Here is a 14,513-nt window from a genome sequence, read left to right on the forward strand (position 1 = left end):
ATGTATAGCAGCTCATTCATTTGCCTAACCAACAGCTGGCTATGCTCATGTACTTCCCCTTGTTAAACTTAAGCAAGTACTTCCACCACCCACCTCTTTTCACAACCACTTTTTCATCCCCCCTTCCTCTATTCTATCCATTTCCAACTAACTCCTCCTACAATATCCACCCCTATTCTTCTCCACCCTGCACCTTGTCTCCCTCTATTGCCCTCTCCTCCACCTCTCCCTACTACCCCTGTACTGAGATCTCCACCAACTTTTTTTCTCTGCTGTCAGCTAACTGCTTATGTCCTGTAAGCTATAGCTGCAAATCTTAGCATACTGTACAAAAAGTGACAGAATAACTTCTGTTAATACTAAAATGTTGATGTATAATTGCATGTATCCAAACCAACACATTTGTATGTAACTTGGAAACATGCCATAACTGTATGTTGTATATATTGTATTGAACTTTGCCATTCTTTCTTGCACTACTCACTGTTGCTTTATGTACTATTATTATTTTGTCTTGTATTGTACTGTACTGTTTTGTTTTCCTCTGTAACTTTTCTCCCTGGACCTCACTAAAAATGGGCAACTAGCCCAGTCAGACTATCCTGGTAAACAAATGTTAAATAAATAAATAAATAAATGTAGTTCCTCCCATCTATGGAAGTGGGAATGGTTGTGATGCTCAGCAAGCTCCTCGATTTGACCAGAATTTGATTTTAAGTAGGGTGTCCATACCGCTTAACTGTCCAAATTTTCAGAAAATGTCCAGATTTTTGCCTTACATTCTGGGTCTCTTTTTCACAAAATTTGTGGTTTTCTGGCAGGTCACTGAGGATTGAAGTTACTAAATAATGATATATATATGTGAGTTTCAGACTTCATATCATTCAGAAAATGCATGCTAACACAAATCATGTTATTCTGGCAACTTTCTATGTTTATAACAACAATATTTAACATCTGTCCCTATTTTGAGTCCTTTGTCCCCAACTTATTTTATGTTTGATACAGATTTCTTGTACTAGGAGATTGAGCGGTATGAGGGAATCTTCTTGCCTCATAGACTGTATGCTTCCAGAATAGTGGTGCAAACTGACTGACCACATATTTTACATACTACAGTGTTATTGTTCAGCATGTAGCTAAAAGTGTAGGAACATAGTCAAAACACGCCCACCACATGATGCTCACTTTTTTTGAAGTTTTGAACAACACTGACTTTTTATTCACTCTGGCAAACAGGGGAAAGAATTCTCAACTGATTGTCATTAGGTGATGAGTTAAATTCCTTGAACAATGGTGTTGCACAATGACACATGCAAGACCCAAAATGGCACCAATAGTCTGTCCGGAACAGCTGCCAGAGGCTGATGTACAGCATGATTAAGCCTTTCTCTCTGAGAACATTTTGAGTCTGTTCCAAAGGAATACCTGCAGGAAAGGGAACTAAGGGAGAGGGATGAATACCCACCTCAACACAGATACTGTGTTACACCTGAATGGCTTTAAGATTTTCAATTATAGCCAAACTGTGACTACATATCCATGTCAACGCGCCTTATTTATTTTAATCAAATTTGTACAAGGTGAAAGTTTGGCTCCACAACAGCTGTGTGTTGTCACCACTGCTCTTAATTATTTTCATGTACAATGTACCAAGATAAAGTCACTTTTGGATGTGATTCTGGATTCTGACTTAGAAGCTGTGACCATGTTTTTTTTTTTTGAGTTGATGTTGTCCTTCTTTACCTGCCTTTTTCCTCCTAAAATTTCGCAGTGACATTGAACCTGATCCTCTGCTGGGAAATTCATTATTTTGTATCCCAGTTCCTAGGACTGCTGCAACAAGGAAAGTGAAAGCTGGGAATCACTGCCATAATCCAACTGGGAGTTTATACATTTTTGTTTACTTCTAATAAGTTCCCTGTTGGCTGCCCGAAGTGGTACAATGCCTGCTATTCCAGTCCCAGCATGAGTGAATGTAGCTGGACAACTTGTCCCAGTCTGTGTACATGAAGCACACATCTGCAGTCTAATCCACAAGGATCGATCATTCAGGGGGAATGGGGAACCTGACATTTGGATATTCACTCAATCCTCTCAGTGGATGAATACTAAAGTATCTGTCTATAATTAATTGAAATATCCACCAAGTCTTCTCTTTCTGGCCATACTGAGTATAATTTTTAGCAAACACTGAAGTGAGTCAAAACTGTTTGTGAGGCAGCTAGGAGAAAATCTGTACCTCTGAATTTGAGGCCTTGTCATATTTCAAGAAATGATTAGATTGCCTCAGTGGATGGTTTATTTGTAGTCCTTTTTACAAGCATTTGCAAATAATAGCAAGGAGTTGCCTGAGATTCACAAGTGTAATGTGACAGTAGCTTCAGAGTTATAGCCTCTAAGCTGATCTGTGGTGTTAAACTGTCAGCCGAAGTCTCAGAAAAAGCTGCCAATTTACATTTACAATATCAGGTGGGAACAGTGGGGCTGACAACAAAGCAGGAAAAGGAATTGGGGGTACTAGTTACAGATGGACTGGACCAAGGGGAGTACAGTGGGATTTCAATCTGAGCAGCAGACAGAATGTAAGGTGTATCTTCAGAAGGATAGCCTCTGGATGCTTCCACTCTAGAGGCACTACTCAGAGCAGACCGTATTTATTGTATGCAGTTCTGGAGGGCATATATGGAAAAAGATATCATGTTGATGGGAAGACTTCAGAGGAAAGATAACTTAGGTAAGGAATGCAGTGCAAGGGATATGGCCAGCTGCTATAGCAGCTAGAGCTCTTCTCATTTTAAACCAGGGGAAATGGAAGACTATGATATGCTGCACATATTCATGACAGAGTGATAAGAATGGAATTATCTGAACAGGGAGGGTAGATGAAGAAGAGGCAGAAGCAGAATAATTCACTTCTTCCTGAATCTTCAGAAACTTTTTTTTCACAGACTGGGTTTTCAGATCATTGGATTACTGCAGTGAAATGGGGGGGGGGGGTTGCACTCACAGAGTAATTAAGGAGGGCATGGAAATGTCGAAAAAGGTGATCAGGAAGGTAGGGAAGAAAGGGGAGCTAGAATGTTAAGACACTTCAAATGGAAGGCTAGATAGGCATGTTGTCTCCTCCTTCTGCTGTTAAGCAAATGTAGTATCATATAATATAATTTTCCAGATTGCAGATTATTAATTGAGAGATAAGACACAGATATGAAGCCCAAAACTATAGGGAACAATATTTACTTCTGTTAGGTAGGTGACTGGGGACTGAAATTCTATAATCTCTTAAATATTTGTCCTTAGGATTTTCAGCTACACTACAGAAGTAACAGAACTCTAACTATGTAGCAGGCAAAAATGTTATATAGAAATAGGTTTCACTGCAAAAACAATTTCCATGTTACTGTCCTGACACTTATTAAGAACTAAGAGGAACCTTTACCACGAGGGAAGGTATTTCATCATTTCAGTAATGTTATTGCACTAAACTGTTAATGGTCAGTAGTATCTTGTATGGATAGTGAAGCTATTCAATGAACATATTCCATAATTAGCGGTTATAATCTGAATGTTGTATAGCTATTCAATGTCTAACAGGGTAGGGTTCAACTATCAAACCCCACCTTCCTGAAAGTCAATGTTCCAAAGGAACAAAAAAAAAAGTCTGAAAACAAAAGAACAAAAAACTCCTTTTTTTTTGTTTTTGCAGGAGGGCAAGCCCCCTGCAACCCCTGATGTGGGAAGCAAGCCCCCACCCCCAAACTTATATATATATATACCAACTCTATGATTGTACCAACTCGAACAATGGAGACATCTCCCTAAAAGGTGAGTCATTGCTGGTGCACACTTAGAAATCGTACCAGTAATAATTTCATTTGAAGACAAGCATTCAGCATCATGCCATGCCTCTTTTTTTTTGTGGACTACTGATGCTCAAGCAGTTTCTCTTAGATCATGTGTAGGGAAACCTCAGGATAGACCTTATGATTATGCTTCTAATTTTTTTTTCATTATCTGCAGTCTTAAAATACAGTAAAATGGCTGTACCATTTTTTTTAATAAACTGTGGTCAGGAGAGTGGCTTGCCAAATTACCACAGGTACAGTAACTTTGTGAGGAACTTTGATTTGGATATAGAGCTTTCAAAAATGTACATTTTACTACTTGCACTTTTTTAAGTTTCTCCTAACAAGACTTGTTTCTTTACACGTAGTTCGTACAGCTTATTAAAGCTGAGAATCAAAGCAGTAGGGAGGGCAGTGCATGTGAAACAGAAGCAAAACTTTACACTAAAAGCACAATTTTGAAAAAAAGCTGATCAGATCTTATTAAATTCTGTAAAATAAAAATGGCATTTTAATTGCCCTAGTCACTGCTGTAGACATACTGGTCAAACAACAGCAACAAAAAGAATAACATAAATATAGAAATACCATTTAAATATTATGACTGTATTGTACTTTATAAACGTTGTTTGGCTTGTTTGCTTACATACTTCCTCTTTCTGACAGGAAATACTGCAACATTCACGTGGGAATGCTACAAAGGTTATATTTCTTATCACAGATGGATACTCAAATGGAGGGGATCCAAGACCAGTTGCAGCATCTTTACGTGAAGTGGGAGTGGAGATCTTCACTTTTGGAATTTGGCAGGGTAACATTCGAGAGCTTCACGATATGGCATCATATCCAAAGGAAGAACACTGTTATTTTGTCCATAATTTTTCAGAGTTTGAAGCCTTGGCTCGGCGAGCCCTTCATGAAGGTAAGCATGATGCAATCAATGTTCATTTAACACTGAATTGAGAAAAATAATAGATGACAATAACAAAATGAATTTGCTTCAACTGTCACATAATGGTATGTATATTACTTCACAGTAACCACTGTAGGTGTTACTAGACTTGAAACTTGTTATGAGACCAACTGATGATTGAGAGAGTATGAATAAAACATTTATCAGTCCATATAAAGGGTTGAAAACTATTGTTACTACTTAAGGATAAGTTGCCAAATATAAAAAGTATGTTTTTTAACGCTTGAAAATTGTTGTTAGACCAACTGATAATTGTCAGTGTATGCATAAAAAAGTTTGAAACTCTGTCTAAATAGTTGAAAAGCTCTATAATGTTACTACTTAATGATAAGTTGCCAATTATGAAGAAATGGTGTGTTTGAGAGATGGCAACAATTTATTATTTATAGTTAGTGTCATAGGGGTGGGTGGATGTCCTTTACAGCAAAGCGTATAAACCACTTGCATCTTAATTAGCCTGAGTTTTAGGTGTGTTTATTATTTAACCAGGATCAAAATATTAAGTACAATAGTATATAACTTTCTTTATCTGATGTAGTAATTTTGGGAAGACATAGGATAGTATAGAAGTTCATCTTTTTTTGATAACAGAAAACATAAACAAGCATTGCTCTAAACACAGTGTACATTAATTTTTGCACAAATAACATTGAAGATATAACACATATTGATATCTATAAAATATGTCTATATTCAGGTAGATGAAAATATTGTTTCATGAAGGATTATCCATCAAGTCTGTGAACTTCATTCTAGGCAACATGTTTTTTGTCTACTCTGAATTTGAAGGAATATAGAGCTGGGTTGGGCACAAGTCTCTTTATTAGCAGTGTAACAATGTATTGCTCAAAGAAAAAATTATAATTGTTAGATTGGATCTTGTATGTTTTTCCATTTAGTAAGTTGAGATATATTCACTTTTTGTCAGAAATTATTAAGTATTAAATATGAAATGAAGAATACTTGAAGTAACTTTGTGAGTCAAAAGGACTCCAAACTTGTACTATGGACTTCATGTAGAAAGCTTTTATTAGAATATGTAAGGTAGCAGGTAGCATGCTTTGTACATACCATACACTAAAACATTTGCTTAGAATATGCAGTAGTAATGCTTAGTCCATGCTAGGTATGCAACTGAACATCCCTTTTGATACTATCTCTACCTTAGAAAGATAAGGACAGATGTTGCCATCATATTATACTACATGCACTTAGAGTACACTGAATAAATTTCCAGTCTACAAAGCATAGAAAAAACAGCTTAACCAGCTGCTGATATATCATGCCTCAGTACATTCATAAAACATTAACACAATGTCTCCCAGAGACATACACTAACTAGGGTAGGAAGAGTCTGCTCTAGGCACAAGCTGTTAGTGGGCACAATGGAAGATACACTGGGTATAAATCAGTTCCAACATTTATTTAAGATGCTGAGGGTGATAATGCAGCCTCATAAATGAATGCAGATGCCGAATTCATGGTTGCAGTTAGGAGTTCAGTGTGTTAGTCAGAGTCAAAGATAATGAGGGTGGGTTGAATGAGTGAGTACCCTGGGAGGGAGCTGTTGTGGGCACAATTAGTAGATGTACACAGGGTGCATGTGCAGTTCCTGCATTGATTTATGAAGCAGTGAAGATACTGCAGCTTCATAAATGAATCCTGCTACTGCATTCTCGGTTACTGCTGAAGGTCAGTGTGTTTCAATATAGTAAATGTTGGATGGTGCTTGTTACAGTTGCAGCAAGTAACAGGCTACATTCAAAGGACCACAGAGGATCTTTTTTCTTTTTTGTCTTTATCTATGGGAGGACCTTTTTTACACCTCAGTTTTAATAGGGGAGGTACCAATTTGAGGAAATGCCAACAGCACCAGATGACCTAGGACTGAAGTTCTGGTGTTAGCAATCAAAGCACGGAGCTGGCTGTAGTTACAGAAAACTTCAACTTTGTTTGGTGCTCATCTTCAAGGGGCTACCAGTCTGGACCACTGCTCAGATGCCAAATGACCATGCTATAGCTCTGATGCCTTCTACTGAAACTTCCAGCCACAGAAGAGCCGCACATGGAAAGACGTGTACTTATTTATTTATTTATTCGTTCATTCATTAATTCATTCATCCATCCATCCATCCATCCATTCATCCATCCATCCATCCATTCATTCATTGACATTTGATTACCAGGAAAGTCCGACTTGCTAAAAGCCCATTTTCACCTGACGCCTGAGGAGAAAAGCTACAAATTATTACAAAATAGTTTAAGAAAAGTAATGTTACAATCATTATAGAATGAAAGCACTTAAATGTTTATTAAGGTTCTTCTTGTGGCATTCTAGGCTGCATTTTATTTTGTTTTATTTTATTTTGTTTTGTAGTACCAGTACACTGCTATTCGTATTTTTGGTTATCCAGTCTGCAAAAATAAAACAAAAACATTTGCAGTTTAAATAATTATAATAAATTAGACATAATATAAAACATTGGTTAAGAACTGATACAAGTTATATGACAATCATTTAATATTTGGAGTCATTTTAGACAGTTTGTAGAGAAATTAAAAGTACGTTAGTCTAATACAAACAGGAATTACAATATGAAGCAAAGGTAAAGACAGATTTATGGTATATTTAGAGAGAAAGGGAGGATAATTGGATAGAAGCTAGGAAGTAAGTAAAGAAAAGAGAATAATGAGGTATAAGGAATGAAAAGGTACTTCCTCACATTTAGGGATTTGGTTTTGCAGAGCCAGATTTTTAGCTAGAAAGTCTTTCAGAGTGGTTTTGAAAGATGGGGAAGTAGGGTATTGACCTGATGGATACAGGTAGGAAGTTATAGGCCTTAGCACCCTAGTACAAGTACAAACAGAGCCTAGCAGATTTGACAGGTTTATAGACAGACAGGAGTTTTTCATCACTGGATCGCAATAACCCACTGTGAACATAGTGGTGTAGAATGTTTTTAGTGCTGGACAGATAGACAGATGCTGAATAATTTAATAGGTGGTAAGAAGCTGTGTATATGTTAGTTGACGAGGGAGCTCAAACCAGTTTAGGCTTTTCAGCGCTATACAGTGGTGGGTTCTCAGAGGGTTACTTGCTGCAAATTTAGTAACTGTTACATCATTATTCAAGTTTTAATTTTTGTGAAGCCTGCAGGTTAGTAAGAATGTGAGCACCATAAAGAAGTGTGGGAGGAGATAAGCAGTGGAAAGTGTAGTTTTAGTTGCATCAGTAAGAAAGCTTTAAGCTCTGTAAAGCATCCCTACTTTTGATGATTTTTTATCCAAGTTTATATATGTAGGTTGAAAGTAAGCTTAACACCCACTATCACCCCTAATAATTTGCTATTAGTAGTGACTTCAATGGCTGTTATTATCAAGAGAGGACTTTAAATATTATTTTTTTCATTTGAGAACGATTTTGGGAAAAATGTAGTAGTTTGGTCCTTTCTCGACTGAACATGAGTTGGGAGTTACAAAGCCATGTTTCAGTGGCTGTTAAGTGAGTAATTTCCTGGAGGTGTACCATGTTATCAGATGTGCAAATGACAGTGGAATCATCTACATATTGTATTAGGGTGGCCTGTTGTGTGCATGTATAGAGGGTGTTGGTGAATATGTTAAAGAGGAGGAGACCAAAGATAGATCCTTTTGGTACACTTTGGTGACTGGGAGGTAAGGCATGGAGTGCTATTCTACGGACTGACACCTATTGGCCAAGTAGCTTTTGAACCACAGAAGGGTGGCCTAGGAGAGACCTAGTGAGGACATCTGAAGTATAAATGCTGTAACAAACAGTGTCAAATGTTTTACACAAGTCTAGAAATAAGGAAGAGACTAGTTTGCTGTTATCTTCAGTTTTATTGACAACATCTAAATTGGTTAAAAGGGCAGTGCTAGAACTATGGGAAGGACAGAGGCCATGCTATGTAAGGGGTAGGAGTTCTTTCCACAGGAGATAGTCTAGCAATTGTTTTTGAATGCATTTTTCAAGTATTTTGGTGAGAACAGTAAAGATTGCTGCTATAGGTCTAAAGGTATTAATGTCTGTTAAATGTCCTCCTTTATGCAGAGGAAGAATGTGTGACTTTTTAAAGACAGAGAGAACATGGGATTCCTGGACTGATCTATTTATAAGGCTTGAAACATGATAGGCAATGCTATTGGCTATTTTTAGGTATTTCCTTGGAAGATCATCATCTGAAGAAGAGCATGGTTTAAGTTTGCTTAAAAGAAGATTTATATAGAATGTGAGCACAGGTTTGAAGATGAAAGGGGATGTGCTGATATGTGGCTGTCAGGCAGGGTTGGGCTTAGATACTGAGGAACCCTTTGTTAGAGATGCTATAATGTCTAAAGAAATAACAGTTGAACTATATTGTGGTTTCGAGTGGTGAATTACCAGGAGAGGGGCTTGGGTTGAATTTTTGTCTGGGATGTAAAATTTCTTTAACGGATGTCCAAAATTTTTAGGGTTAGACATCTCGTTGGAAAAATAACTCACTATATGTATGAATCACACATATCCTGCAAGTGGCTGCTAATCATACACAATTGCAGATCAGAGCACTGATAATGCTGCAGAATCCCACGGAACATATATTATATAGCAAAAATAGGACTGAAGGAAAAGGCAATGAGTTTTATGATGTGTAGCCAAACCAGTCATCTTGTAAAGCATTTACTACCACCTTCAACACAAAATATCATGCATATCACACAATTACACCTTATATATATGTTTTGGTGCCTTGGGACTAACTCGTGTACAGTTAGGGTGTTCAGATCAAAAGATGGACTGAGAACACAAGATCACTGACAGACAGTGTCAGGAGAAATGAGTCAAAAATGGGAAAATTTGGGACATGGCCAAGATGGTTAACTGAGAGCAGCAACTGATGAAGGATACTTTTTTCTCACAGAAAATATAATAAAAAAAAATAAAATTTGGAGATACTTCTTAGCTAACTTTATTCACTAATAGTCAGACAAAAGAAGTATAACTTCATGTTCTTCAAAAGCTGTATTTTTTCTGTCAGAATTTCAACTGCTTGTTTAGGAGAGGAGACTTCAACATAATTTACTGAAGAAATGATACTCACAATTCTTGTGTTAAAAAAGATATATAGTCACTAATATCTAGTATGCAGGATATATCACTTAAAATAGACAAACTGGTTACCAAACTATAACGTTTCAAATGAGAGACCAGAAAGAAGATTGGACATTTAGAAATTCTTATGACACAATAAAGTACACAACTCAGCAGTATGGAAGAAACTTTAAATGAACATGAAGAAAGAATAACTGAAGGTGAGTCTGTCTTAGACTGAATTTCCTTAAAAAAAATAACTGAATTATAGACAAACTCAATGATTCAGAAAATAGACTGAGACAAAATAACATTAGAATTTATGGTATTCCTGAAAAGTATGAGGAGACAATATTATAAACTTCTTAACTATCTGGCTACATAAAACATTAAATCTACCTGAAATTGTATCTTTTGGAATTGAAAGGGTACACAGATCCCTGAAAGTACCTTTGAGGAAGAAAAACTCACTACCACATTCAGTTATACTAAAGTTTATGTCTCTCCTAGAAAAAAAAATCAAATATTAAAAACAGTATGGTCCAGCCCACCTACTAAAATAGTTGAACATTTAGTCAGATTTAGCCATGATTATTGTAGTAAAGTAACGAGTAAAAGAAAATCCTGTTTTCCACTGATCAAAGAACTTAAAAAGAATAATATTAAAGGCACTTTGGTATTTCCTGCAAAGATCAAATTATTTCTTTCTGAAGAAATCAAAATATTTAACATGCTGGAGAAAGCATCCACTTTTTTGAGTAGCAATAAAATCCTTAATAATACTGAAGAAATGGAGTGGAACAGTATATCCCTAAAGAGACAGAGTGAGGCAAATTTTTGGAAAACTGCTTCTAAAAATAAAAAGCCTAAAACAAGAGACTTTCATTCTCTGATTGCAGGACTTTATTTTCTGAATCAATAGATTTGCCATTTAAATAAAAAGTTTGTACTGTACATTAAGCTTCAGAATATATGCACATATGCATTTATATTTTAAGCTAAAAGAATTTCATGATGAATAATATGCATGGTTAGTGTTACTGTTTTATTATATTTACAGTGAAAGACTCTATGTATTTCATTTAACTAAACGTATATGTTTATTTCTAAATGTTAAACAAGTTATTCCTGTAAGAGAATGTCATTAAATTATAAGCAATACAATTGGTAACTGTAAAACTATATAATTTAAGAATTGTATTTTATTTGTTCAACTTTGCTTAGTATGTGCATTGCTGGGTTAACTGAATGTCAGATCTAAGTAATATGCTAATTAGCAGCATTAAAGTGCTGGTGATTTTGTTTTCTTTATTTCTGTGTAACACATTGCTTTCACAGGTCATTTATAAAATAAGTAACACTTAGAGAATGCTTGATAACAGATGAATGTTCCATTTCTGTCAGAAAGCCAGATTATTTCAGCCTTGAGCTGTCCTGAAAAAAATTTAGATCAAAGTTCATCACTGAGATTGGTGAAAAAAGAAAATAAGTTTTTTTTTTTTTAATTTTTTTTCCAAGTGTATATGTGAGAAATTGACTCAAAATACCACATTTTTCTTTTCTTAGAAGTGAAGAACTGGGTAAAAGAAAAGCTACAGCAATGTTTCATACTGAGAAGTTGCTAACATATAATTTACTTACATGTTACATGTTAATAGATTATGCTGTAGTGTTTTTAATGCTAAATGTAGAAATTAACTGTAAATATTAATTGAAAGAAGTAAAGTTAGATGATTGTTACTGATTAAAACAGCTTAAAAGAACAAGAATGAGAAACTTACAGACAAAATTAGCAGCTGCTATAAGTTATCATTTTCACATGCTGTAGTCAAATACTGATGTCAGTATCTGAAGCTTAAATCAGAGCAGCAGTTCACAATGAATAAAAACACACAAATAAATTAAACTAGCAGGAATTATTTTATATATAGTCAAGATTGCTTGTAATACTAGAATTCATAAGAAGATTGAACATCTTAATGATATGCAAATGCACAATAAATGAAATATTTGATATGTAAGATTAATAAATGAGCATCAATAAGTTAAGAATTATATTCACATACTATAATCTTTATTAGAGAGCTGCTGATTAAATAGCTCTTTGATGGGAGATTTTAGAAATACAAGATATTTGCTATTTGTCAAAGCTGAAACTTGAGTGTTTTACTGTTGAATCACTGCAACCATTTTGATAGAAAGTATAGTAGATTTTTTCAATTTGTCTGAATCTGGGAAGGGAGAATGGCATCTGAACTGAACACATTGTAACTTTTGAAAACAATATGGACTGCAAATATTTTTTAACTCCACAGAAATAGCAAGGCAAGGCATTCTCTCTACGTCAGTGATGTATATACTTTTATGAAGTAGTTTAATAAGCTAAAGGATTTTTAAATATTTTGATATTTGTCATGCTAAGAGTGTTACATGATTTTGAGATATAGACACTTGTACATTAAAAATTAATTAGAGCTATTAATTCAGAGCTTTTGTTAGATCTATAAAATATGCATGTGTCCTTTAGCATGATAAATATATATGTGCATCGATTTCCCATTTTATATCATAGTTTAGTATGATAAAATTACAGATGTCTTTATGTCTTCAAGCTATACTTATTTACTTGGAGATCTACTTACAAAGATATTGAATGAGTAATAATTCAGAAATATTTAATTGGTAATTCATACTACTATTATATAAATAGATATATAATATACTATTTCTTGGATTACTTAATATTTGTCATTAATAGAAGAAGAGGATTGTTAAACTTTTGTGTAGTAATGGGGGAATAGTTTTAAATGGCAAAACATATAACTACATTAATAGTCTCTTATTATATTTGACCTATATAACATATTATATTAGTTATTTGTAATTTACGGTAGCTTTTGGCTAGATTCTGATGAATCAGTAGTTGTTGGTAGGTAGAGTGACAGTATAATAGTTTGTCTATTTGATAGGTACACTAGGAATTTTGGTATCCTTGCTAGACTGTGTTTTATTAGCAATATGTACAGTTGTAGTTGTAGACTTGTTTTTATTTTTGGTATTTATAAGTTTTAGTAGTTTAGTTTATAAAAAGGAAGTATTAAAAATGTGGAATGTTAAGATAGTGTTAGAGGAATGCAATAGACACTTACATGTAATTAAATTAATATGGTGGATAAATGTGTCTTTTAAATATTCAGTATGGGTAGTTTTATCATCTATAAATATAAATTGATTAAATAATGGCAGCAAAGGGAAATCATTAACAAGATATATAAAATTAAATAAATGAGACATTATATTCTAGCAAGAGACTTGCTTCATAGATAAATATGTACATTATTCAAATAACTTAGGTTATGAAATGTTATCATTTGTTTCTTTTAACAAAAAGAAGAGAGGAACTGCTATGCTTTGGAGAAAATGTATTGTAATGCTTAAGGTCATGGAATCCATTTATGATCCCAAAGGAACATATACATTTGAAGTAATTAAATATAATGACAAACTCTATACACCAGCTAATTTTACTGGATCCCTGGAGTTGGTATAAGAGTGGATAAAGATCACTTAAACTTACTATAAAGTCAGTGGAAAGGTATTTTAATTTTAGCAGGGGATTTTAACTGCATATCTGGTATAGAAGATACAAGTAAACAGAAGAAAGTATGGTTTTAAGGAAATTTTAGAATCCCAGTGTATATGATAAACTTAAAAGAACTGAAGCATTGCCTTAGTTGCAAATCATGACTTTTTTATCGTTGAATGATAATGATCAGATTAGTAAAGTCATACTATGAGACTCCTTAAAAATGTATATTACACATAGAATGGGAAGATGGGCTAATAATAAAATGAAAGAGTCGGATACAAAGTTGACAGAAATACAAGATGAAATGCCCAAAGCATGGTTTAAACAGCAAATAAATTAGTTAATGCAGAACTCATTAAGAAGTTAATGACAAAATATCAAGCAGTTTTAATGCATAAAGTGGAGCTAGCTTTAGAAAAAATTCAATTTCAGAGATATGCAATGACTTCAAAAATTCTACATAGATTAGAATATCATTAATATTCAAAATCCTCACACTAATACACTTACTTCAGACATATATGAAATGCTTAATAAAAGCTCCATGAGGATTTTAATAAAGATAAAAATAATAATCCTGATGATTACAACACTGACAGTTATTTTAAGAAAACATATTCTAATAAACTTAATGACCAGCAAATATATGTGTTGAATAAGGCTTTTACCCTGATAGAAGTTAAAGAAGCGTTAAATAAAAGAAAGGAAAATGGTAAGCCTCCAGGGTTAGACGGTTTAAGTATGGAATTATATAGTCTGCTTCCATTAAATATTTTAGAATTAAATCCAGGAAAAAGGACTGCCTTGGAACAAATTCTGATGAAGTCAGCTGTTATATGCTGATGAAAGCACTAAATAAAATGTGAATTTGTTCCAAGGCAGTCCTTTTTCCTGGATTTGTTTTTTTGTTCATGGTAATTGCCTCGGTTCTTGGTTTTGTGAAATATTTTAGAATTACCAAGTGGCATTTTCAGAATAATTCAGAGTGACAAAATAATTCCTTCCTCATGG

General features: G+C 34.4%; 1 protein-coding gene across 3 annotated transcripts in view; it reads left to right on the top strand.

Moving 5' to 3' along the window:
- Positions 1–14,513, top strand: part of SVEP1 (sushi, von Willebrand factor type A, EGF and pentraxin domain containing 1) — a 2,252,988-nt gene that overhangs the window by 349,371 nt on the left and 1,889,104 nt on the right. For all 3 annotated transcript variants that reach the window (XM_044061036.1, XM_044061037.1, XM_044061038.1), the window contains exon 2: positions 4,515–4,770. In XM_044061036.1, the coding sequence (XP_043916971.1) occupies positions 4,515–4,770 (256 nt within the window). The remainder of the gene's footprint in view (positions 1–4,514; positions 4,771–14,513) is intronic.

Source organism: Protopterus annectens, chromosome 2.part0 (genome assembly GCF_019279795.1).
Source record: "Protopterus annectens isolate FY-2018-M chromosome 2.part0, PAN1.0, whole genome shotgun sequence".
In the NCBI taxonomy this organism is placed as follows: domain Eukaryota; kingdom Metazoa; phylum Chordata; order Ceratodontiformes; family Protopteridae; genus Protopterus; species Protopterus annectens.